The sequence below is a fragment of the Nansenia antarctica genome (assembly GCF_963989245.1).
Source record: "Nansenia antarctica genome assembly, chromosome: 4".
Lineage (NCBI taxonomy): Eukaryota > Metazoa > Chordata > Actinopteri > Argentiniformes > Microstomatidae > Nansenia > Nansenia antarctica.
Genome location: NC_137689.1, coordinates 40942129 through 40969348, shown reverse-complemented (window position 1 = coordinate 40969348; position 27220 = coordinate 40942129). Strand labels below are relative to the sequence as shown.

Sequence of the window (27220 nt, the reverse complement as noted above, 5' to 3'; positions counted from 1 at the left end):
ACAGTGTGAACGCACTACATACTCAAAATCTACGTCATATCTAGTATGAGTAGTATGCTAGTATGAATGAATGAATGAATGAATGAATGAATGAATGAATGGTCTTTATTGTCATTGATATAGTACAGGTACCAAACAACGAAATTTGGGAGGGGGGTGCTCCCCTGGTGCTAGGAAAAAAAAAGGAAAAAAAAAGAAGGGAAAAGAGCTGGTTTACATAAATAAAGGCTATGTACACTATCCACTATACAAATAAAACACTGTGCTGTACTCTATGCTATGCTATACCTATTCTAACATTTCCTATCTCTGAACCTTATGTACCCGAGGGTTGTCATATTGCACATAGTGTTATTGCACATTCATTTAAAGTGTCGCAGTTTGCAGGTTTGAAATGTTCACAGTTGTGTTTCAGTGTTGCACTTGATTTCAATCTAGTAGCTGCCATTAAATTGTCTAGATTGTCCAGGGCCTAGAACCTAGGTCTTTGCTGTGTTCAGGGCCTGAATGGCCCTGGGGTAGAAGCTGAGCTTCAGTCTGTTTGTCCTTGCGAACATGGTCCTGAACCGCCTGTTCGAGGGCAGCCGAGCAAAGTGTTCGTACGCAGGGTGGGATGGGTCTCTGGAGATCTTGGAGGCCTTCCTGAGGCAGCGTGTGTTGTACAGCTCTTCCAGAGAGGGGAGGGGGGCGCCGGTGATCTTCTGGGCCGATCTCACGACTCTCTGTAGCGCATTCCTCTCTGCGTCTGTGCAGCTGGAGAACCAGATGCAGATGCAGTAGGTGAGGATGCTCTCCACTGCGCAGCGGTAGAAGGTCACCAGCATCTCCTGTCCGATGTGGTCTTTCCTGAGGACTCTCAGGAAGTAGAGCCGCTGTTGTGCCTTCTTGATGATGGCTGCTGTGTTGATCTTCCAGGACAGGTCATCCTGTATGTGCACCCCCAGTAATCAGAGGGTTGAGACTCTCTTCACGCTCCCTCCATCGACGAGCAGGGGCTGGACCTCAGATTTTTTCCTCCTGAAGTCCACGATGATTTCCTGGGTCTTTGACTGGTTCAGCAGCAGGTTGTTAACCTTGCACAGCTTGCCCAGCTGCTCCACCTCATCCCTGTACGCCGCCTCGTCCCCCCCCCGAGATGCAGCCCACCACGGTGGTGTCGTCTGCAAACTTTACGATGGAGTTGCTGGGGTGGACGGGGGTGAAGTCGTAGGTGTAGAGGTTGTAGAGGATGGGGCTTAGCACGCAGCCCTGGGGGGACCCAGTTCTGAGTCTGAGGGCTGTGGAGGTGTGGGAGCCCACCCGCACCCTCTGGGGGCGGTCAGACAGGAAGTCCTTGATCCATGCACATATAGAGTGTGATAGTCCCAGGTCTAGTAGTTTGGTCACTAGCCTGTCTGGAAGGATGGTGTTGAAGGCAGAGCTGAAGTCCACAAAGAGCAGTCTCGCGTAGCTGTTTCCCCTCTCCAGGTGGGATAGAGTGGAGTGGAGAGTCGTCGCGATGGCGTCCTCTATGGACCTGTGGGCTCTGTAGGCGAACTGGTATGGATCCAGGTTGGGCGGGAGGCGTGTGACTATGTGGGCCCGGACTAGTTTCTCGAAGCACTTCATGATGATTGGTGTGAGTGCCACCGGGCGGTAGTCGTTTAGGCAGCTCACCGTGCTTTTCTTCGGGACTGGGATGATAGTTGAGGTTTTCAGGCAGGGTGGGATGGTGGCCTGGGACAGGGACTGGTTGAAGATGTTGGTGAAAACCCCTGCCAGCTGGTCGGCGCAGTCCCTCAGCACCCGTCCCAGGACGCCATCCGGCCCTGAGGCTTTCCTGGGGTCCACCGCCTTCAGCACGCGTCTCACTTCATGCTCTGTGAGGGTGAGGCTGCTGAGAGCTGGAGAGAGTGGTGTTTGGTGTATGCTATTCCGAACACAGCCTCAGAGAGAGAAACAATGATGCCCAAGCACCAAAGTGGATTTCAGAAAAGAAATGCAAAAGAAAGAATCTCTGGAGAAAAAAATCTTAAGTTAAAACTTTCAAAACTCCCTAAAATAAAGTTTCTTTAGCAACAAAAACACAGCTGAGGAAAAGACGACACCTCCGGCTACAGCTAACGTTAGCGCGCCCCCGCTCCCGCTACCCACCCCTGGAGGTGAATATCAGCTCATATTTATTTTATATAATTTATATGACTGTTGTCAATGTGCGGGTGGTGCGCCGTCACCAATATGTTCGCGATCTATGTTAGTTTTCATGGTGCTTCGCTGTGCAGATGTGGGAAATCGCGTGCTACCAAGGCAGTGATTCCCACAGCATGTTAATACTTTGGGGGCCCCCCAAAGTATAATGGCTCCCCCCAAAGTATAATTTGTGCCAGTGTGGAGTTTTCTGTCTTAAATTTGATATAGTTCATGTTCTTTGTTGGTTTGTGAGGATGTTCATACACACTTGGTAAGATGTGTGTGTGAAAGAAGACCACAAAAAACAGCAGTGACTGCTCTCAGCTGTTTAACACTTAAAGACCTAGACACCATCACCAGTTGTAGGTTGTCTGAAGTGTAGTGTTACTATGAAAATTCACTAGAATGCAGGAATTGAGAAAAAAAATCTCTACATTTTCACGGGGGGGGGGGGGGGGGGGCAAGCACCCCCCCACCCCGAGTCGTTCCCCCAAAGTATATTTCATTTCTGCGGGAATCACTGCAAGGGCCCACTCTGGCCATCTTGCATTAGGGCCCAGTGGAGACTCGTTACACTGTGTAATGTCATGATGCAGTCATCCAGTGATCCACCCTGGATTTTCTTTTAGCGATGTTGATGGATTGCCTCCCTGATGTCTCTTCCCTGCAATCATGACATTTCTTACATGACACGATTACTTTTACCAAGAGGTCTACGAATCACTAGTGCAAGTATGACGTCAACTCTTTGACGTGAATGACAAGTGGTCAGTGAACGAGCACGTGTGCGTGCACGTTCGACCTTGTTTTTGTTGATGTTCAATTTGAGTGCGGCTGCGCGCGGCTCAATGTTGTTACCGTTGGTGACGCGACTTCTGAAGACAGAAGGATTGGAGAAAATATAGAAATAGATAAGGAGAGGAGCCTGTCGTCTTGGCTCCTCTACCGAAGCTAAACGTGTCGATTTAGCAAGCTAACCTAAAGTGTGTTGCGGAGGCCGGAGGGGAAGATAGTCAACTTCACCCTTTTATGTGCTCGCCCTTTCCCCGTCGCCGGACGCTGCTACAGGGCCAGCCAACAACATAGCTAATCGCCATTATATGATCCAGTACACAGCGTCACTATTGCCCTCCATGTGGGTGAGGGACTTGTGTGTGTCAGATTATGGCGAGAAAAACAGTTAGCAGGAAAAGGAAGGCAGGAGAGCCCAAGGAGCAACAACAGGTAGGCGGAAACCGGCTGATCTAGTAGGTAATTAACGTAAGATAGCTTTTCAAGCTAATAGCGAGCTAATTCAGCTAGCTATCGAGCTAGCTATCAGCTGAGCTGTTTGTTACCAGTAACGGCGCATTCATGACAACGCAATGTAACGTTTGCTAGCTTACAGTTCACTATATTTTATTCATTGATGAACTGGCTAACTAACGTTAGCTAGCTGAAGCTAACTGCCTAGTTTGCGAGTGCCTCTAATGTAAGTGAGATGGTTAGCTAACGTTAGCCAGGTCGCTAGCTAGCTGTTTAGCCTAGGTAGCTAACCTAGCTAGTTCGATCTTTACAAGTATTAGAAACCTTAACTTGGGGGAAATGATAGATGATCGCCCAATGTTTTGTTTGCGTGTGTTTGATAACGTTAGCTACCGTTCGAACATGCAACTGCATGCGACATTGCCATAAATGACTTAACTAATTTCTTCATTCAAAATAATGTGTCTTTCCTTGATATTTGATTTCATCCTGTCGGAGCCAGGCCTACCTTTTAGGGCTTACATTGCAATTCCATTCATCACATTTGAATTGCGATGGCCGGACAGGTTACATTTAGTCTATGGCCTTTTACAACTAATACACATCCCAAGCAGCAGTTGAAAGACGTTGTATTTAGGCCTATGGGATGCTGGGTGGGGACTAATTTGCATATATATTTTTTTTAAATAAAATGTCATAGTCCTACAGAAGTATGTCTGCTGAGGTGAGGTTTTTTTGTACTTAATGGAAAACATGTCAAAACATCAGTCTTTTTACTGATTAGCCTAGGTTTGCTACATGGGGTGCAAGAACAAGTGAACAACATCCAGGGCTACAAACATTAATTGAAGCCCAAAATGTAGCCACGCTGGGCAGAGGGGGCTTTAGGGTACTGTGTCAACAGAAAAGCTCATTACGTAAGAGAAAAATCACCATCATTTGACCCATTTACCCCGATAACAATAAGTCAAATGAAGTCATGCTGTCACATGTCCAAATAAAAATCTGTAAATGCAAGTATGTTTTTTCTTGCTGTGTTGAGGTGTTTTGGTTTCAAGAAAGCACTTTATCAAATATAATTTATATCATTATGAGTATTATTATTACAGAGAATCAGACACTTTTTTTTACCTTCATGCCTATTTGTTTTCAAGCCTGTCTCAAAATACAACATACTCCCATTTAATGCCCACCCCAACCAATTTTGTGTCTTGGCCTATTTAAAAAAATGGTGAATGGGTTTCGGAGGGCCTAATATTTGACATTGGGTGCTAACTTTCCTAACAGGCTAGACACGTCACACTTTCAGTAGGAGCTCTGTATCTGTATGAATTGTCCTGTCACGGCACGTGGGAAATTGATTTAGGAGTAGCTAAAAAATATGTGTTGCCCAAAATAGACAATGCTTTTGGCATCAATGTCTACTTTCAGACTTCAAAATCATTTTTGCACTGTCAGTGAAACAATGTTGAAATAACTAATGTGGTGCCATGCTTGTCAAAGTGAGCTAGTTGTGTACAGCTTTGTGTTCTTTTTGGTAACAATTGTTTCCCATTAGATGTAGCCTAACTTATAATGTTAAAAAATAAGAAAGCTAACAGATGGACGTGGGAAATCATAGAAGCGCTTTTGTGGATATTTGTTATCCGTTGTAAGTAATACAGGGGTGCAAACTTGTTACTTGTCGCTAAATTAGAAGTTTTTACTTCAAAATAGGTCATCCATGCGAATCATGTAGATCTGGCCCAAAAATATTTTGGGAGGGGTTGGGGGGGTGGTGGTCTACGTCTCATCAAAGTCACATGATGACTATTCTTCGAACTAATCTTCCTGTCTGCTAAACTCTGCTGCTGTTGAAATAACTTTTAGCTTCATACAGCCAGATACAATTCTAGACAGTGTGGAGGTCACAGTAAGCAACCAGTTTTCAACTTAATTATGTGGGTGTTACGGTTAGGACCGCTGCTGAGACCACCATTAGTGCTAGCGCTATCCATTTAGCACCGTCAGTGCTAGGGCCCCCACCCCATCAACAAAAATGTTATCCGCGCATTAATAATTTGTCTTAGTTTTTGGGCTATCACCAGTTTGCACCCCTGGTAATAGGTTGTGTCTCACCACTCACGGTTGTCATGGACCTGTTTAAGGTAGGGATGCACGATATGCATTTTTTCCAACCGATACCGATAACCGATGTTTACCCGCTTCTCGTGGCCGATAACCAATATGATAACCGATATGGGAACAGATATAATTTCACAGTTGATAACCTGTAGTTCATGCACACCTGAAGGTAAGAAAGGCTGTCATCCAGGAAACCGGAAACAAATGCTGCTAACAGCTAGCGGCTAACAAAGCACAGCACTACGAAAGTTTAAACTGTAAAATTTAAAATTTTAATAACATCACAACATGCTGATAGAACATCAACATGCTAAAAACACATAACTACACATAATTAGATGATCACACAGTCCTTGCTTTTGAACACGTCCTAAAACGAAAGTATATTTACAAGTAGGGATGCTCCGATCTGGATTTTTGGGGCCGATACCGATCACCGATTTTTTTCCTCAAGATCAACCGATACCGATACCGTTTTTTTTTTTAAATACATAACTGTAGGCCTACTGACTGGATAGCCTACATATTTTTTGCTTTTTAGACAAAAGTTTTGATCCATTAGGCACCAAGCAAACGCAGACCCATTTTTATGGCATAGTAAAGGTCTGGCCTATCACCCAGTTAGGGCCTGAAGCCCAAGTCAGTCGATATGGCTGTATAAAAGACATCATAAACGTGGCCTTCATGGTTTACATACTGTTACGTCCTCCTATGTTTTCTGTTCAGTTATCTGTCTTCCCCAGAAAAAGAAAAAAAAAGATCGTTTTTTGCGATCTGCCATTTTTGCCGATCACCGATCGAGTCATTTGGAGTGAAATCGGCCGATTTAAATCGGTGGCCGATAAATCGGAGCATCCCTATTTACAAGCCATGTAAACCGATAGCCGATTACCTCCGGACAACAATAACAATGAATCAATTCGGTTGTTAAGTCGTGACGTGTTTCCGGGTCCAAAGTTGGCTGAGGCGCTGTCTTCGAAATGCCTCAGTAATAATAATAATTCATTATATTTATATAGCGCTTTTCCGAGGCTCAAAGACGCTGACAAATACGGGAAAGTACTGTGTCCCTTGTTGTATGAATAGATCAGAGTCTAAAAAACGATTGAACTGTCATTCTACCGCTGTAGTTAGTGTTGTTCCGATACCGATACTAGTATCGGCATGGCCACCGATACGCACAAAAATGCTGGTATCGGTATCGGCGAGTACTAACTTTTTTCTTTTTTCTTTTTTTTCTTCTTTTTTTTAAGTACTAAAGTTATTTTGTTTGTAAATGTTCACTTGCTGTTGCACTACTACTACGACTGTTTTATATCTTAAATGGATATTGCACTGATTGGCATCTGTGAGAGCCACATTTCAGGTTTTATAAGTGGTTGATTTTCTTGTCACCATACCAGGTAGACAATAAAAAAAAGTTCTATAGCATTCACTCTCTGTTGGTATTTTTTCCTGTTTTACAAAGGTTTTGAGCAGTGCCAGACTAAGTGTTAGCAATAATTTTACATCGAGGTGAGTATGCGGCTCAAAAAACATGTTTTTTTGTTTTGTTTTTTCAAACGCCGTGGTATCGGACCGGTACTCGGTATCGGCAAGTACTGCACGGTCAGGTATCGGTATCGGTATCGGGATAAAAAAATGGTATCGGAACAACACTAGCTGTAGTACACTGGTATTATGGTGCAGGGAATTTCTGGTTTGGACCCGGAAATTGCTAAACGTCACGTTTGACGTCAGACTTAAGAACCGAATTCCTCAAAGTATACATATTAAGAGAGCTATTTATAGTGGTTTCACGTATGCGAGTGGTGTAGCCCATATATGCATTGTGCATCTGCCTCAGAAACTCTGAAAAATGTCCACACCGTTTCGCTCTCGTCTCTACACTGCATGGCTGTACGCAGGCGCAGCATCATGAGCGCGACAACCGGAACTGGAAATATTTCCGGCATCATATTATCGGCTCTATATCGGCTAAAATTGAATAAAACCGATAAATATTTAATAACATACATTTCCCAATATCGGGCCGATAAATATCGGCGCCGATAATATCGTGCATCCCTAGTTTAAGGAAAGATTGTGTGTGGCTCTGAAGGATCCAGATGTCTCTCGTCCAGTATGCTGTGTGTTTGGATATGGTCCTGCAGGACGTAACAGAGGCTGTGATCAGACAAATTACGCGAGGCCTAAAATGTTTGTGTGGTTACATCTCCCACCTCTACTAGTTCTACTTAATTAATGGTTTAGTCTGCTGGTCGAGGTTGTGACAGTTTCCCAATGAACAAGTTGCCTTTAGTGAACAACATGTCATTAGTAAAAGCGCTGTTTTTGGTCTTCTCTCCTTTGCTATGTTTGTTGTTGAACCTTTCTTTTTGAAAGTGTAATAAAATATGTTTAAAGAAGGAACCATTTCTCTTGCAATTTAGAGCCCTGGTAACTCTATGAAAGGGCATTGTGCGCACACCAGGGTTTCCGTTAGAAAAATTTGCCGTCGGACATTGTGTCCGGGAAGAATTCGATTTACCGGACAAACGTGATATATTCCGGTCATCATATTAAAATATATATATATATTTTTTCAAAATCATGTTTTTTTCCCCCAAATCTAATATAGCTGTTTGTCGCGGTGATTACTGTTGTGTAGCGGCCTATATATGCCATTTAATGTCTATTTCTCATCCGATACGATTAGATGCGAGCTATATAATAATATAACATGATTTGACGCATGCGTGCTATGCCATGCGTCAAATCCAGCGCTGAACGGGTCCAGCGCTGAACGGGCGCCTCACTGGGAACTGAACAGACAGCATCGATCAATGAACGGACTCCACATTACGTTAACTGAAGTTTGTTAAATTGTTTGGGATTAATGTGAGTTTTCTATTTTCTCTTTCCAGTTTTACCCTTTTTTAAAAATCAATAAAACAACGTCATTTCTATAACCAGGTCTCGCTGGTTGGGAAGGCATTTCGTTTAGCTCGGGAGTATGACAATGGGGAGAACATAACTGTTTATTGAGAAACAATTGATAGGCAGTCTGGGATACGTATATAAAGAAATACCACAATGTCTAGATGTATAACATTTTATTGAACAGTAACAGTGCAAGCATGTAGGCTTCTGGCGTGACACGGCTAGCCTAATTTCCGTTCATATGCCTTTTATCAGATAAAATAAAATAGAATAAAACTCTTTGAAAATAAATAGGCTTTAAATTAACTTGCAATGCGTATGTATAGGCTAATTTCCGTTCGATGTTACAGCCTAGGCCTATCGCCTATGCCTTTTCTCAGATAGATAGGGGATAGCCTTAAATAAAATAGCGTAAAGTAAGTAAAAACTCTGAAAATAACAATGGCTGCTCATATAATTCAGCTACTTATTAGGCCTACGTCGCTTTTTGGCAGCATTGAAGCGTGCAGCTGCGGACTTGAAATCAAAGCTGCAAAGTGTCTCTCCGCAACTTGCAATGCGCATTAGCCGTGTGACCTTGCCCTCCCCAAGGCGACTTCGGTCCGCAGTTTTAATTCGGTTCTGCAGAGAGAATCCTCTCTCTGCAGGCACACTGGAGACGGGAATCAAGCAGGCTATCTTGGCCAGTGTGGCCCACTCTGGGTAAATTTCGCTGAAGTCTCGGATGAGGACTTCGCAGGCTGTTGAGAAACGCAAGCCCCCATAACCACGAAGCGCTGTCATGACACCGATGGCATCTCGTTGCACGTTTGTGGCATCGATGACCGGGGCTGTGGCTGGTGCTGAGTCATCATCGCTGGTCATTTCTTGGCCAAAATGACCAATGATGGTCTGGATGGCCGGTTTAGCATATTCTTCAAGCGCTGAGGGGACGGAATGAGTGATAATGAATCAGTGATGGCCTATTTTTTTTTATGACAAAATGACATCAACAGCCAGAATAACTGAAAAGTAGGAAGGTTTAAATGTTATCCTGTTGTTTTCATCATTGTTGTTATTATAGCCTAATAATTATTATTGTTATTATGATGATGATAATTATTATTAGCCTATGATGGGCGGCGGCCATAGTCTACATTTCGCAATTTAGACAAGCATTTTAGGTTATTCAAAAAGGATAGGCCTAAGAATTATACTATGCATTTTGCAACCAACTTAATTAAACAGGCTAGCTTCTACTTACCATCCTGCGTCTGTGGGTATTGGGAGGGGTTCAGAAGGATGTCGAAGCTGTTCAGTACATCTAGGGAATCTTCGGGGAATCGCTCGTGTAGTTGATTTAGCTCCATCACCAGAGCAGGCCAGTTACGTTTTATACCCTCCACTGCCCTGTGCAAGGATAGCCAGCGGACAGCGCACGGCTGCTTTAGGCTCGTCATGTCTTCGTCTCTGAGATCTGCTGTCACCTGACGGAGGCGATTGGTCCTGCTGGCTGAGTGCTTGTAAAAGGAGTACACAGAAGCAGCTGTGCGCTTGTAGGCTCCTACCTGGTCAACAGCCTTTGCCGCATCTAGCGCGGCCAGCGCAACTCGGTGGGCACCACAGTGCACCTGAATGGAAAACGCACTCTGTTTCTTCAGAAGACCACCAACTCCAGCACGCTTTCCCATCATTACACTGGCCCCATCCGAGCCCAGGCCAATGACGCGGGACAGCTCCACACCTCTCTCGCGGAGCACCTCCACCACTTTGTCAAATATACACTGTGCGGTCCCGGAGTGCACATCATAATTGCCCAGAAAACATGTCTCAACTCTTCCTTTTATTTCCAACTTCACGTATATAATCAGCTTCTTGTCCACGGTGATATTTACTGTCTCATCAATGATAATGCCAATGAAGTCACTCCCCTTTAGCTTTTCATCCAGCTGATCCATCACAACGTCTTCCAGTGCCCTTTCCATGTCATCAACAGAGTCGCTGTGGCGGTAAATGCCCTCAGTCGAGACAAAATCTGGAGCCTTAACTGCTTTCAGTAGCTCAGTCAGACCCACATACTGATGACATGCGATGCCATTTTTTGCCATGTGAAAGGCAACTTGTAGCTGAGAGTGCAGCTTATTGTTAGCCGTTGCATTAGCCTGCTCACAGTGGCCTTGCATAGCGGTTTGCTGTTGCCTCAAACTGACCGCCGATATGTGGTCACTGCACCGACTGTGATCAGTGAGAGCCGACATTCTCATATTAGTTGCTCCTCTCGTGAATCCATTATTCCTCCCCGATGTTTCGCACGGTGAGCAGAACATTTTTCCGGCTTCCTCATCTAAACGCAGCCAGGGGAAAGTTTTTTTCCATTCAACTCTGAATCCACAAGACTTCTTGGCTGGAGGAGCCACGACGGCGTCAGCCGCTGCGGCCTCCATCTCTTCAGAGTCAGACTTCTCCTCAGGCTCAGACTCATTGTTGCTTGGCTTCATGAAATAATTGCTAAGCTTACTGTAACTCCCTCCAAGCACGATGACACAAGTGGCTTTCTTCTACTGATGTAATTGGTTTTATTCAGTTCCAACAGCACCGTGAAAACTATAAGAACAAACATTCACGGTTAGCTTGGCTAGTATAACAACATAACATCGCATGTACAACACAGTTCAATACAAATTAAATACACACAGAACGTAAATACCTCGTTGGCTGCATGCTATAAAGGGAATGTTGTCTTTGAATCTGTGGTCTTGGTGAAGCTAGCTGTTCCTGCCGTAGCAAGTCCAGAACAACGGCCGCTCCGTCTCAAAATGCCACCGCCATTACCGAAACGGCAAAGGAAAAGGACAACTGACACGTGATTTCCCAAACCACGCGAGAGCAGACCAAACGAGACCACACCACACAAATCACCATAAACAAACAACAACATTCAAACACCAACAAGCAGACAACATGCTAACCAATATAGATGCCTTGTCAACTGTCCACACGAAATGGGTGGCTGCAGCTACACTTACTTTGTTTTGCCATCTTTCCATTAATTTAATCGCTCGCTATGGTGCACTTTGAGCTGCAACGTTTGCGTATTACTATGGTGGACGGGTTGGCAGGGTTGCCAGATAGGCATGGGTTACCGCCGAATGGGCTACTGTGTTTAAGCGGTAATAGACTGGTTAAGCTGTAATCCCATCTGGCATCAATCCCATGTGGCACCTGTGCGCTGTTTCGCATAGGCCGGCCTACACATTAGGAGTCATCATCATGCCGGTGTCAAATCATATCATAATAAAAGAAATACATAGCCTATATATTCGTCTTTTTTAAAATAGAAGGAATCATAATGTGAACTTTAGCGAATTGTATTCAAAGGGAATTATTTTCACCGGACAATATGTCCGACGACTTTTCAATTTGTCGGACTTCAACAAATTTTACCGGACAAAGACCGGTAATTGCCGGTTAACGGAAACCCAGGCGCACACACCTGGCTTTCTTGAGCACTCTGTCTGCCCATATCCTCTTAACTGATTTGTGCTTTTGCCACCCTGACCCTGCTACTGTAGCTTTTGTATCTCCCATTGTCAGAGTGGACTTGGCTAACAGTGCATGTCATGAAAAGGTTGAGTGTGTTTTTTGTGTGCGTGTGTGTGTGTGTGTGTGTGTCATGCATTCATTTGTACATAGATCCTGCCTGATGAAGTGTATTTGAAGGTATATGTGCACCAGGGATGCCCCGATACCGTTTTCTGCCACTGATACTGATTTCCGATAATCTATTCATAATATCGGCCGATATTAGGGGTGCAACGGTTCAGTTGCCCCACGGTTCGGTATGAACCTCGGTTTTTGGTTTCGGTTCGGTTTCAGTACGTGTTTGTGTGCATAAGGAGAAAAAAAATTAGGGATGCTCCGATACCGTTTTTTGACACCGATAACGATCACCGATAATCTATGAGCAATATCTGCCAATATACTGCCGTTATACTGCCGATACCGATCAAATAACAGCCTAATATTAAAAAGATAATCAATCTAGAACGTGCTAGGGCAGAACGCTTGAAGTGGCCCACGATGCGTCTCCTTGTAGCTATGATATCACTTATGCTTAGAGTTGGGTACCGAAAATCGGTACCGGTAGGTACCGGTTACTTTACATTCGGTATTTACCGTACCGAATTGCAAAGGAGATTTCGGTACCTAATTTCGGTACTTTTCTACTTTTTTCCCCCCTGGTGTCCGGTGTCATGCAACAGTCAACCACACGTGACTGAGTCGTGACGTGACATCGCCTGTTAAATTTCCAATCAGTGCGTGTCGTGGTAGTGAGCTCAGCTGAGCAGTGGTAGTGAGCTCAGCTGAGCAGTTGTGTTACGAGAGAAGAGTGAGTTTATAGTAAGTGTAGTAATATAGTTAGTGAATTTATACTAAATAATTATATTATCTGAATTGTATTATTATTATTATCATCATCATCATATTATCGAATTTCGCTAGCTAGCCTAGCAGTGTCTAGTAGCTAACAGTGTCTCTGTGTCTAGTAGCTAACAGTGTCTCTGTGTCTAGTAGCTAACAGTGTCTACTAGCTAACAGTGTCTAGTAGCTAACAGTGTCTAGTAGCTAACAGTGTCTAGTAGCTAACAGTGTCTAGTAGCTAACAGTGTCTCTGTGTCTAGTAGCTAACAGTGTCTAGTAGCTAACAGTGTCTAGTAGCTAACAGTGTCTCTGTGTCTAGTAGCTAACAGTGTCTAGTAGCTAACAGTGTCTCTGTGTCTAGTAGCTAACAGTGTCTAGTAGCTAACAGTGTCTAGTAGCTAACAGTGTCTCTGTGTCTAGTAGCTAACAGTGTCTAGTAGCTAACAGTGTCTCTGTGTCTAGTAGCTAACAGTGTCTAGTAGTTAACTGTGTCTACTAGCTAATAGGGCTGGGTTCAAAAAAATCGATTTCACGATTCTGAATCGATCTTCATTGAATGAGCGATTATCGATTCATAAATCCCGAGATCGATCTTTCATGCATTTTCCTGCTTGCAGCTTCAACCCGCAACGAGATCTCGTGGCCAGATCTCGCGCTACAAGAATTTATCATATCTCATATCTCACGCAACGAGAGGTCTCAACACTGTAAAATCTAAAAACATGGCGATGGCAGGGACACTCAAGTCACCACCAGGCTTAAAGGCAGATGTCTGGGTGCATTTTGGATGTAAAAATTATGACGATAGAGATGAGCAGGACAAAAGCAAAGCCATATGCAAGCTGTGCGCGCCGCAGTGGAGGTTACATTTAGTGGAAACACCACAAATCTACGGAACCACTTATTGAGGCATCATCACCCTGACGTGAAACATGGAAAAGCGGATCCGAAACAAGCCTCGCTGATAAAGACGTTTGGTTGCAAATTACAATCAAATTCTCCGCGTGCCCAACAAATTACCGAGGCTGTAGCAAATTTTATTTGCAAGGATATACGCCCGCACAGCGTTGTCGAAAATGCTGGCTTTTGAAGCCTTGTCAGTGTACTAGAACCACGCTACGTGTTACCGACACGCAAACAGTTGAGTGAAGTGATAGTCCCAGACATGTCCGCGCAGGTGAAACGTGACATCGCAACTTCACTTCAGCCAGCAGAGAGAGTTGCCATAACGTGTGACAGCTGGACATCCAGAGCAATGGACTCGTACCTGACAATCACTTGCCACTTTATCAGCGAGGCTTGTTTCGGATCCGCTTTTCCATGTTTCACGTCAGGCACGTCATGCCTCAATAAGTGGTTCCGTAGATTTGTGGTGTTTCCACAAACTTATTGTGACTGTATACTACAGTATTTTAATAATCATTGATTTTCCAATTATGTTTATTCCTGAATAAAATCTTCCAATCTCCAAAAAGTGAGAAAGCAGTAATGAAGGGCTTTAGTTTCATGGACATTATGGTTTACAATGTGTTTTTTTGTTCCCCAAAATACCCTCATCTATTGCACTATTTTCGTTTGAGTTTTGCACATTTTTATTTAGTATATACAGTACAGGCCAAAAGTTTGGACACACCTTCTCATTCAATGCGTTTCCTTTATTTTCATGACTGATATTTTAAAAAGTTATGAGCATTTTCATGTATCATGTCAAAAAAAGTGAAAGGTAAGAAATGCTGCCCCCAAGCTTCCCCCGACCCCTTTCTCCTCCGGGTCGGGGGAGGAGCCTATGCAGATCGGCCGGTCTCGTTTGTCTGCTTGTGATGCAAAGCAAACTACCCACCACAAAAACATAAAAATAAGTACTTTCTCTTTTGTTTTCTTAAAATGTTTATTCACCATAATGTAGTATGGAGTTCAAAGTACTAGAATACCACATAATATCAAAATCACCAACATCGCGATTTCCATCTATTTTTGCTCTCTGCCACAAACGAACGCCAGCGACATCCGACGGGTTTTCCCAGGCCACCACACATATATTCTAAACGGTATTTCCGTCCTCATATTTTCTGAATTCATTAAGATTTAAAAAAACATAAATATTCCACGGGCACGATGGGAAGCTTTGGTGGGCCTCATTCGGCCCGCGGGCCGCCTGTTGGTGACCCATGGTCTAAACTGTATTTTAATGACATCACTACATGTTGATAGAACATCAACATGCTAAAAACTACACTTAATTAGATGATCACACAGTCCTTGCTTTTGAACACGTCCTAAAAAGTCATGTATCACTTACCAGTAGCCTCCAGAAAACAATAACAATGAATCCATTCCACAAAGTATAGGCTACATATTTAGTGATCCATAAAATGTTGTTTATTACATTGAGTGGGCACTTCAAAATTCAAGTTGCGTGTTATGAAAACCCCCCAAAATATGACATTTTGGCAAAAACTATTTGAGAGCTATGCCTATTTATAGCCGTTTTACAGATGCGAGTGGTTTACGGTTTCACCAGCTGCCGTCACAAATGTAAAAGTGCCTCTTAGGCCTGGACTACACGTATATGGATATTTTTTTAAACGCTTTTTTTTTTTTTTTACAATTGGGCCTCTCAACCATATGAACACAGGGTTTTCACTCACATAAACTGAGATTTCACTAAACGGATAAAAAAAGTGAAGAAATAAAAAAATATCCGATTGAGTGGATCAGTGTGGTTATGTTAAACGGATTTGGTGTTGATGCAATGACGCCAAGAGCAAGGTTGCCAGATGGGGATTGACAATTACAGCCTAACCAGTCTATAACCTCTAAATCAAGTAGCCCATTCGGCGGTAACCCCCTCCATTTTATGTTTTGCTGCCCTTTGATTACAACTGACTGCGCATGCCCATAACGTTCTTCTACGGTATTTGACAGATCGTGTTCAGTTTTGGCTCTTCGTATGGACAGAGATATTTTTGTGGTGTGGACAGTTTTTTTTTTTTTTAAAGAAAAATATCCGCTTAAAAAAATATCCATATACTGTACGTGTAGTCCAGGCCTTAGGCTTGACGACTGGTATAGAAGAGAAACAAATGAAAGTAAAAATGCACTTTAGCCATGACAGCTATACCAGCTGTAGCCCACATATACGGCACTCGTGAAGCATTTCTGCGACACGCGTTTCTGTTCACTGTTTTCATTCCCTCGTCGCTGTATTCAATGCCAAAACCAGAATGAATGGTTCACTAGTGTATTGAACCGTAGAAGACGAACCGTACGGTTCAATATGAAACCAAGAACCGTTGCACCCCTAAAATATATATATATATATAATATTATTTGGTTGGTTTATTCATGGTGTATTCATATTCATTATTTATATTGGTTTTAAATACTGTACAATCCATTTAAATAGTAGACACCTGGTAGGGTGTTTGAGAGTTCCTCTCACTTCCATGCTTGATAGCTGGTCCAACTTTCCCATTGAGGTATATGACAGACTCTTTTATAAATCTATACAACCGAGAAAACTTACTGTTCTTATGCAATTCAATTGGGTTTAACCTGTCTTGAATCTTCCTGCCAGAAACTCTTTCCTCTATTCCCATCCAAATATGCAGCCTGAAATAAATCTAAACCTCCTCCAGGGGTGGTTTAAATATATCTGCTAATCCAGGTTTAAACTAGGTTTAAAATTACTTGTGCAACAGACTTTATTTAAACCAGGTTTAAACCTGGATTACCAGAGGCTTTGATTTGAACCAGGGTTGAATTAAACTTAAAGTTTAAGCTAGGTTTAAAGTTTGGTGCAACAGGATGAGTAGATAAGCCATCCTCTCTCTCTCTCTCTCTCTCTCTCTCTCTCTCTCTCTGTCTGTGTCCTCTAGGTGGGCTGGTGCCAGTCACACAAGCGGAGTCGGGTTTCGTCCTCGTCCCGGCACGCGCAGCAGTGGTGGCGCAGCCGGCGTTCGGTGGTGTACGCCCTGCGGGGACGGGAGTTCCGGCCGCAGCAGCAGCATGAGTGGAGGCTCCAGTGCAGCCTGCGGGGCTTTGCGGCCGGCCGTCTGCCAGGCATCCTGAAGGAGAGAGAGTTCTCCCTGGGCCGCCTCAACAAGGTGTTTGCCTCCCAGTGGCTCAACCACCGGCAGGTTGTGTGTGGAACCAAGTGCAATACGGTGAGACCACGGAAAACGAATTGTCACGACCCAACAAGCTCTGCATGTCAGGGTTCCCACGGGTCCTTGAAGTTGTTGAAAGTTTGTGAATTTTAAAAAAAAAAAAAATCTTAAAAGTTTTTGAAAATAGACACGGAAAGTGCTTGAATTCCCCTCTCTCTCTCTCTAAAAAATAAATAAATATATAAATAAATAAATATATATATATATAAATATATATATATATATTCACATTTTCTTTACTTAGCTCGTCAACTAGTAAATAAGTCTCTGTATTGCTTAACTTTACACATATTTCACAATATATTGTTTTGCTGTGCTGTGGTAGAGAAGGCAAGAGACCATCTAGTGTTCACACATTCAAGCCTCTCTTTTTAATTGTTGTCTGTGAGCGGATAGTTCCTATTATATAAACTCTCATATAGATCTGTCTCAAACTATGCCGTGTTTGGTCCTTGAATTTGAGGGAATTGAGTCTTGAAAGTCCTTGAAAGGTGCTTGAATTTGATGTTTCAGAAGGTGTGTGAACCCCCTAGTAAACAAAGGAAATGGCTGGTTAACATACAGGGCCGAGGCCAGACACAGAAGTATGTTATAGGTACGCTCAGTTGGCAGTTTGACGGCACCCGGTCAAGTGGTAGAGGGGAGAGTCGTACCTTAGCTCTTCGCGTGCTTCCGGTTACGCAACCGGAAGCTCCTGCTTCAGGAATAGTCCAAGCAGGTTGGTAGGGAAGGGGTGTCCCATTTGTTTAGTTTGAACATTTAACGCACATCAGACAAGACAAGGGGGGTACGTCACAAGTCCCAGTAGCATCACGTTAGGGGTAGCGGAAACATCGCAGGGGTTCATCACAGCGTCGCACATGAACGGCGTCTCCCCATTCTCCCCTCACAGGTGGTCAATCAGCTCTTTTCATGACACCCGCCAAGGGGCAAGCCACTCCTCCAAGTACCCTGGGTAGCCAATCACCATAACCCACTGAGCTTACATTAACAGATAAGAGTTGGGCCGTGACAATGTCATTTTGTCTGTGTACCCAAATGGGGTCACACTGCGTTCATGTGACGCCGCTATCACCTCTAACCAGAAGCTTTCCTTCTCCCTCATTCCCTCGCTCCCTCCCTCCCTCCAGCTGTTTGTGGCAGACGTCCTGACTGGGCAGATCACGCGCATCCCCATGCTGAAGGACCGGGAGGGCCACGTGGGGGGGGTGGTGTGGGTGGCAGGGGCTGTCGGTGCCCCCTTCCTCCCCGGCACGGGAGCGGCGTCCGGGCTGGACCAGCAGGGCTGCGGCATCCACGCCATCGAGCTGAACCCCGGGGGCACACTGCTGGCCACCGGGGGGGACAACCCCAACAGCCTGGCCGTCTACCGCCTGCCCACCCTGGACCCCGTCTGTGTGGGAGACGTGAGTCATCTGTCACCCACCACCACCCTCTCATTGAAAGACCACTTCACCAAGTCCTGCACATTTTTATTTTCACACTCTGAATCAACACATAGCTGGTAGGATTGACAGATTTCTTGACAATGTATTGTGGGTTATTTCATGCCCTGGTGTGATGATTCCATAGAAGGAGTAAATGATGATATGCATAGGATATCTCAGGTGGTAAGAACACCAAGTACTGGGAGAATGTGCAGCAGTCATACGGGAGGTTTGTCTTTCTCAGGACGGCCATAACGACTGGATCTTCTCCATTGCGTGGATCAGTGACAGCATGGCCGTGTCTGGTGAGTTGGTTCATGACGTGGTTCTCTAGATTGAAACTTTGAAAGAGGTTTGACTTAAATCCAGGGTTCAACATTAACGGTTGCCCAATTGCCCGGGGCAAGTAAAACATTTGCTGGGTTTGTTTGCGCGACAGCGACGACGCTGCCGGATCCTGGATCTGTGTATCGGTGTGCAGGAAGAACAACGGACGGCGCAGGCGCCAGACAAGACTAGATGATCGTGGAGTGAAGATATTAGTAAAGCCCACCTGTCTGTCGATCAGCGCGTACGCTTTAATAATATCTTCACTCCACAATCATCTAGTCTGGTCTTGTGCCTGCGCCGTCCTTTGTTCTTCCTGCACACCCGGCAAATGTTTTACTTGCCCCGGGCAATCGGGCAGCCATTAATGTTGAACCCTGCTTAAATCCCTGTTGTTGATCAATCCAGATGGATGGTGCATGTCTCACTACGGCCAGTAGCCTGCTAGCTCAATTCAGCAAGAACGGTGATGATGTGTAATTCCTATGCCCTATGCTTGCATTAAGATGGACTCAGTTCAACTTGAGTGATTTGTTGATGATATTTTTCCACCGAATAATAACCATCAACTTCGGGTAGAAGAAATATCTGTTTCCATCACATTATTTGTGCTTTCCCGAATAACGCATTCGGATTCAGGTACGTCCCTACTAAGAAACCTAAATACTCACACACACACACACACACACACAGACACACACACACACACACACACACAAGCTCATAGGGATAGGACGATACACTCAACTCACAATACGATGCACCTCTCGATACAGGGGTTCACGATACGATAGTCACGATACAATATCATAAATAAAACAAGATGAAAAAGTGTGACTGAACACTAACTTATTTATTCCGTTCCATATAATAACATTTTAGTGGCTTGTTACAGTGCAAGCTAAAACTTTGTCTGGATACTTTTAAACATCATATTTCCATCTCTAGCCTAGACTAGGATATGGACATGTTTTTCTTCAGAAAAATCAACATATCAACATTTTCTTCATTTGCCACACAAATTATTTGTATCTAGGTGGAGCATTCTCAATGGGTCCATGTTTGACTGGTCGAATAACGTCACATTCAGGCAGCTATCTGTTTAAATACATTCAAGCAGCTATCTGTTTAAATACATTCAGGCAGCTATCTGTTTAAATACATTCAAGCAGCTATCTGTTTAAATACATTCAAGCAGCTATCTGTTTAAATACATTCAAGCAGCTATCTGTTTAAATACATTCAAGCAGCTATCTGTTTAAATACATTCAGGCAGCGTGCAGCATTCAGGGTGTCGTGGGCACACATCCGGGAAATTTTGCAGAGGCAATACAATGGTGATTGCACCCTCTAGTATTCAAATGGTGAAGTGTAGCTAATGGAAAATAAAACACAGTTTATTTCACAAACCATTTTTCTGCAACACGATGCGTATCGTCACGTTTTTGTATCGCGATATATCGCCATACGATATTTCGTCCCATCCTTACAAGCTCAGCAGTAACAATTCACAATTTAATAGATAGCCTACCTTTTCTTGTAACATCAGGGCTCGACATTAAGGCTTGTCCACTTGTCCGGGACAAGTATATTTTATGTTCGGACAAGTGGACTTCCTCCTGCAGTTGTCTGACGGACAAGTCAAAACAAATAAAGAAATCAATATGTGTTAATATCTACATTACAAAAATACAAAAATGTATTCCTCCTTCCGATCTAAATAGAAAAAAATATATTAGCAAGCTATGCCTCATTCTCGCTGCCTAAGTGCTCTCGTAGTTCAGTATCGTGGATGTTAGTGTACATTGTGGGTCGCCTATCACTAGTGCCATTTGCGTGAACGTGTATTCGCTTCTTCTCAATGCTGTTTATTTTCATTTAGTTTGATGCGATCGTATATTTTAGGTTTTAAGTTTTAAGATGAACACATCGCAATGCGAACTTCAGAATGGCAGTAGTGATAGGCAACCAACAATGTACCCATAACATCCACAATAATGAACTACGAGAGCACTTAAATACGTAATAGTTTATGGTAAGTAATATGAAGAGGGAGTCAGAAAATACCAGTGAAGGCATTAGCTAAGAGGGTGAGAACGTTTCTATTGAGTTGGACAATTTGAGGCAGTAACGGCGGTCCGTAGGTGGAGGACCACCGGTCAACCAAACTGTCAGCCAGGATTCAACCCTGGGGAGTTTAGGAGGAGGGGGCAGGAGGAAGTTCTCTCAATGTGAATACAGGATACTATCCAAAAGCTAGCAAGATTGCTTCCATTGAGGAGGCAGGGGTGGATTTTTGGTAAATATTAGTAAATATTCCTGCCTATGTCAGTGCTGGGCCAGAACAGAGTTCTGCACCTTCAATATCCTCCTCTTCATCTTCATCGATAGGCTAACCAGTCTTAGCAAACCACTGCTTGTGCCATAAACAGAACCCATTGTAACGGGTCTAGCTTTTACTAGTTTCCTGTTGCTTGGAGTCAGTGTGGATGTGAGCCCGGCCCAGTGATGTGCTGATGTGTCGGTTCCCCCAGGCTCTCGGGACGGCTCCATGGGCCTGTGGGAGGTGTCTGAGGAGGTGCTGAGCCAGGCGGAGCGGAGGCAGGACCAGGGGGTGCCCTGCTACTCCCACATCTCCCACCGCGCCCTGGAGGACATCCCCAAGGAGTACACCAACCCCTACAACTGCAAAGTGCGCGCCCTGGCCTTCAACAACAACCACAAGGTGCCGGTAAACTTTTTTATTTTTTGGGGCCAATCGACCGTCAATCAAATGTTGGAATGTGGTATTTTCTGCACACATACGGTACCCACGGGAGAACATAGCTCTGGGCACAGGGTTAGCCGTAGTTAGCGCTGTGGAGCAGGTAGGGGGTTAAGTGCCTTGTTCAAGGGCAGAACAACAGAGGTGGTAGGCACCGTAGATATGATGCCAGCAACCCTCCAGTCACCAGCTCATATCCAGCTGCCTCCTGGGGTGGGGATGGAACCAGCGACCTACCGATTGCTAGCCAGCCTCTCTAACCTCGAGGCTACCTGGTGGTTTCAGCGGCCTCAGACCTCTGAGACACACTGACAGGCCTCCTACCAGTCTCTTAAAGCAGTGCTACTCAAACCCTATGTCCCATATGCTGTTACCAACCTACCCTGAATTACAGGTTTTGGGGGACCTACAAAATAAACAAAACCTACAAACCTTTTTAGTTATTTAAAAATAAAAGTTGCTGTGTCATGAATTACCTATGCACTGAAATAAGTCTTCCCATAAGTGCACTGCTGTATCTTGGTGTGATATCCTGTAGGCCTGTTGCTATGGGCAACCCTTATGCTCGTGTGTGTTGCTATGGGCAACCCTTATGCTCGTGTGTGTTTGCCTGATCAGGAACTTGGCGCTGTGTCCCTGGATGGCTACTTTCACCTCTGGAAGGCAGAGCACAACCTGTGCAAGGTCTGTGTGTGTCTGTGTGTGTGTTCATGTGTGTGTGTGTTCATGTGTGTGTGTGTTCGTGTCTGTCTTTCTATGTGTGTCTCTGTCCCTGTGTGTTTGTCTGTGTCTGTCTGTCTGTCCCTGTGTGTTTGTCTGTGTGTGTGTCTCTGTCTCTCTGTGTGTGTGTGTCTGTCTGTCTGTCCCTGTGTGTTTGTCTGTCTGTGTGTGTGTGTGTGTGTGTGTGTGTGTCCAGCCTTGTATAACAGCCTGTGTGTCTGTGGTCCTGGTAGCTGCTGTCCACCAAGCTGCCTCACTGCAAGGAGAACGTGTGCCTGGCCTACGGGCAGGAGTGGTCCGTCTACGCCGTGGGCTCCCAGGCTCACGTCTCCTTCCTCGACCCCCGGCAGCCCACCCACAACATCAAGTCTGTCAGCTCCCGGGAGCGAGGAAGCGGTAATGGAGGTTTACTAACTCTTATCACTAAAACGCAAGCCCAGGCTGCATAGTTTGAATTCCAGAGGTATGTGTTGTGTATGTGGTGCTGTTCATGTTCTCAGAGGGGAAAGAACACTTGAGTGAAACAGCCTGAAGCTCAGTTGTAAAACGTACTCATTTGACATGATTTACATGAACACATTATTGCATTTACCTCTACACATGCATTTACCTCTACACATATGCATTTACCTCTACACATATGCATTTACCTCTACACATATGCATTTACCTCTACACATATGCATTTACCTCTACACATATGCAGACCAGCACCATAGGTAGTCCATCATCCCCTGGTTAGTACCAAACAAACACATACCTCAGCCTTCAGATCTGCACTGTAGACTGCATCACTTTTATGCACTGATGCCACATTAAAGGTGCCATGTTCAGATACTTAGTATTTTGATAGTACTTCCAATGCTGCTCATTTGTATGGATTGAAACATGTCCTATCAATGGAAGGGCAGAATAGTTTGCCACACCTCATGACATGACACCTCATGGATGACACTGAATACTGTATCTGTAGAGCAAATGTGACAGCAGCTGGTGAAAGAGGGAACAAGTCGGCAAACCGACTTTTATTCAGAAAAATGTAAATAAATCTCAACGTTGTTGGAAATCAGTGACACACTCGCTAGTCAAGCCAGAATATTGCAATGCAATGGATGCGGTGAGTAATCCTCACTGCTACCTAGTTAGTGTAGAGTAGTGGGGATTTACTCACTGGATCCATTGCATTGCAATGTTCTTGCAATTCTGTAACTTTCATTTCTCTTCCCCAGGGCCAGCTGGAGGTACAACAACAAACACATTTGGCCAAGATGCAAAATAAAACAGACGGTTACATTCACCAAGACCCACCCCCCCCCCTCAATTTACAAACAAGTGCCCGGGAGAGCACTTTTGACTGCAAACTAAAGTTACAGATTACACCTTTTAATTAAGGATACTTATTCACCTAAAAGGAAAAAAAGGTCCTAGTCATTTCTGCATGCCATCAAAGAGTGAGGTGCTCAAGGAATGACGATCCGTAAGGGCAGCGTTTTTGTTTTTTTAAACATGATTTGAAACTTACAATACATGATTGACTTAAGTCACCATCACACTAGAAACACACAATGGAGTAGTAAGAGCCTTATTGTTTTGATTATGATAAGGTAAGACAGTTCTACTCATTACGGTAACGATGGGGCTTATTTCACTATTCTGAAATGACCTGGTATGGCAGGCCGTGTCTTTAACCTGGAAGTTGTCTGACTGTGTCCCCCAGGTATCCGCTCGGTGAGTTTCTATGAGCATATAGTGACGGTGGGCACGGGCCAGGGCTCCCTGCTGTTCTACGACATCCGGGCCCAGCGCTTCCTGGAGGACCCCTTGAGTCCGGCCGGCGGGTACCGGCAGCGCCCGGGAGAGGGCATCCTCAAACTGACCACAGGCAAAGGCTGGCTGGTACGACTTCCACGCTTCACTCACCTGCCTCAGAGAATCTGGCAAATGTTTGTTTGAGAACATTCATAACGAATGGCTCCGTCGGCGGAGAGAGAAAAAAAACATTCAAAGTTCAATTCCTGTTTATCAGGGGTGCGAACTTGTCACCTTTCGGCGAGATTTGCTGTTTTTTTACCTCGATATAGGTCATCCATGTGAATCACTCCTGTTGATCTCTCTCTAGAATCACTCCTGTTGATCTCTCTCTAGAATCACTCCTGTTGATCTCTCTCTCTCTCTCTAGAATCACTCCTGTTGATCTCTCTCTCTCTAGAATCACTCCTGTTGATCTCTCTCTCTATAATCACTCCTGTTGATCTCTCTCTCTCTCTCTCTCTCTCTAGAATCACTCCTGTTGATCTCTCTCTCTCTCTCCCTCTAGAATCACTCCTGTTGATCTCTCTTTCTCTCCCTCTAGAATCACTACTGTTGATCTCTCTCTCTCTCTCTAGAATCACTCCTGTTGATCTCTCTCTCTCTCTCTCTCTAGAATCACGACGAGACGTGGAGGAGCTACTTCTCGGACATCAACTCCTTCCCCAACGCCGTGTACACACACTGCTACGACGACTCCGGCACCAAGCTGTTTGTTGCCGGCGGACCCCTGTGCTCAGGCCTCCATGGCAACTACGCAGGCCTCTGGAGCTAGCCTCACCCCCTCCCTCCCTCCCCCCGCCTCGCCTTCCCCCCTGACTTCCCCCGTGGGTGTTGGTGTCTCCCCCCGCTCTCCCCAGCCTAGCGTCTTGGCCTTAGCACATGTGTTGATAGGATTGGATGCGCTATAAGCCAACCTGATAAGCTAGGTAGATTTGTTTTGGTTTGCCATTTTAGCTTCTAACGCTCCAATCTTTTCAGATCTGGAAGGAGTGTGATGGATGTAGATGCTAAGGGTTGTTTCAGGACAAGGCCGTGCCTCCCTGGCTCATCTCTCCATCTCTCCTCCCTCACCCGGGGACTCGGGAGCATGATCTTGCCCCTGCGCCCACACACACACCTATCACGGCTTCCACATCACCATTACTATCTTGCCGCAACAATTTTTCATTCCTCCATCTGCCATTGTGGTCGTTCTGTCCTCCCTTTTCTCCTCCTTTTCTTCCTCCTCTTCTTACCTAATTTTTCTAGATATTAGATAATTAACCAGTGGTATTTAACAAGCTGGAAGGTCTGCCACTGAGAAAGTCGGACCAGAGTATCTAAAGTATAACATTTTATTACAAATTTTCAACAGTTCCATTATACACACATGGAGATATTTTCTTTGGTTTCTAAAATATGTGATACTGGCATAGACAGTTTCTTCGTGTGGATTTGGGAATCTCCCCCCCCCCCCCCTCCTCCTTATCTCTCTTGGAAATGGACAGCAATAAAAAGACACGAGAGATGAGTGGCCCTAAAAGACTTTAGTTTTGAAGGACGACTGAATAGGAGTTTGACTTTTATGAGAAACTGAGGAAGGACATGCTCATTGGCTGTACTGGGGCATTGCATGCCATGCCGGCCAATAAAGACAGTAGCGATGAAGAACTACCCAATCAGATGCAAGAAGAGAAGACTCAGAGGATGAGGACAACTAATCAGACAGCGACAACGTGTTCTATTTTTTCCTTACTGATGATGTAGCAGAGTGATGACTAGATGCAAAAAAAATGCCATATAGTTGTTCTGCTACGATTAATCCTGGAGAATGCTTCTTTTATTTTGATTCCAACTGTGTGATTTCACATAAAAGTACACTTGTTGATATTATTGCCATTAGCTTTATTGTTATTATTTATTTTCCCCTCTCGCTAACACCCTTATCTATGGTCAACTCTATTGGCATTCAACCCTAGTGACTGGGAGGTTAGTTACTTATCTGTACAGAGCAGAATTAACAGGATGTTGAAGATCTAGAGGTAGTTCCAGATTGTGGCTTTGAAGTGATGAGTTGGTGGGTGACTGACCAGCTCTGTGACTGTCCGAGGTCTAGGTTCTTGTGTGATGACATGTGCCAGCACTACATTTGATGAGTTGAACACTGCTGGATGCACCGTCATTTGTTTTACCACTATTGGTTCTAACTTTTTTCTCCTTTTGTATCAAGTGATGTATCAAGGTAATATGAGTGTTTCTGCTCTTTTCCTTGTGTGCAGAGGCAGGGTAGACTTGAGTTACTTTGTTGCCTTCCTTTAGTCTTTCTGTGAAAGACTGTTGCAGGATGACATTGTTTTGCTTTTGTACATGGAACTTTTCGTAAAGAGTTTTCATGATAATGCTAGATCCAAAAAAAAGAGAGAAACACCAATTACGAACATAAGTTGAACAAATAACCATCACTTTTAAAGTGTATTTTATATATAAATGTGTATGTATATGTATGTGTAAAATGCATAGAGACAAATGCATACATTTTTATGTATATGTTTGAGGACGTGTGTGGACTGATCTGTCTTTACTTTGGTGGTGCCCTCTTTTTTTATACACACCTCATGAATGTTTTTACAAATTACTGAATGAATTAGAGGATATTGTAAAAAAAAAAAAATCAGCTACAGTCAAAACCAACCTTTGAAATCTTTAAAAAGAAAATTATGATAAAAAATAAATAAAAAGTATATTGATGTAATATTTCTCTTATTACTTTGGCTTTTGTGTGTACAGTATATCTCAAAAGTGAGTACACCCTTTAGATTTGTGCAAATATTCTGTCATATCCTTTCAGGGGATAACACTATCTTAATGAAACTTTGATATAACTTAAAGTAGTCAGTGTGCTGCTTGAATAACAGTATAGATTTATTGTCCATTGAAAATTACTCAGTACACAGCTGTTAATGTCTAAACAGCTGGCAACAAAAGTGAGTACACCCCATAGTGAACATGTCTAAATTGTGCCCAAAGTGTCAATATTTTGTGTGACCACCATTGTTATCTAGCACTGCTTTAACCCTCCTGGGCATGGAATTCACCAGAGCTGCACAGGTTACTTCTGGAATCTTCTTCCATGACGACATCACGGAGCCCACGGATGTTGG

At 44.1% G+C, this 27220-nt stretch overlaps 1 protein-coding gene across 2 annotated transcripts; it reads left to right on the top strand.

Moving 5' to 3' along the window:
• Window positions 1–3079: 3079 nt before the first annotated feature.
• dcaf12 (DDB1 and CUL4 associated factor 12) lies at window positions 3080–26806 on the top strand. Of its 2 annotated transcripts, XM_080530204.1 has the most exons (9): window positions 3080–3393; window positions 16740–17027; window positions 18161–18436; window positions 18702–18762; window positions 21319–21509; window positions 22167–22232; window positions 22502–22664; window positions 23986–24164; window positions 24694–26806. In XM_080530204.1, exons 1-9 carry the CDS (start codon window positions 3334–3336, stop codon window positions 24850–24852), a joined length of 1443 nt encoding a protein of 480 aa, XP_080386330.1. In that variant the 5' UTR covers window positions 3080–3333; the 3' UTR covers window positions 24853–26806. The 2 variants fall into 2 exon arrangements, with proteins under 2 accessions (XP_080386330.1, XP_080386331.1); XM_080530205.1 differs by lacking the exon at window positions 24694–26806 and having other exon boundaries at window positions 23498–24125.
• Window positions 26807–27220: the final 414 nt, after the last annotated feature.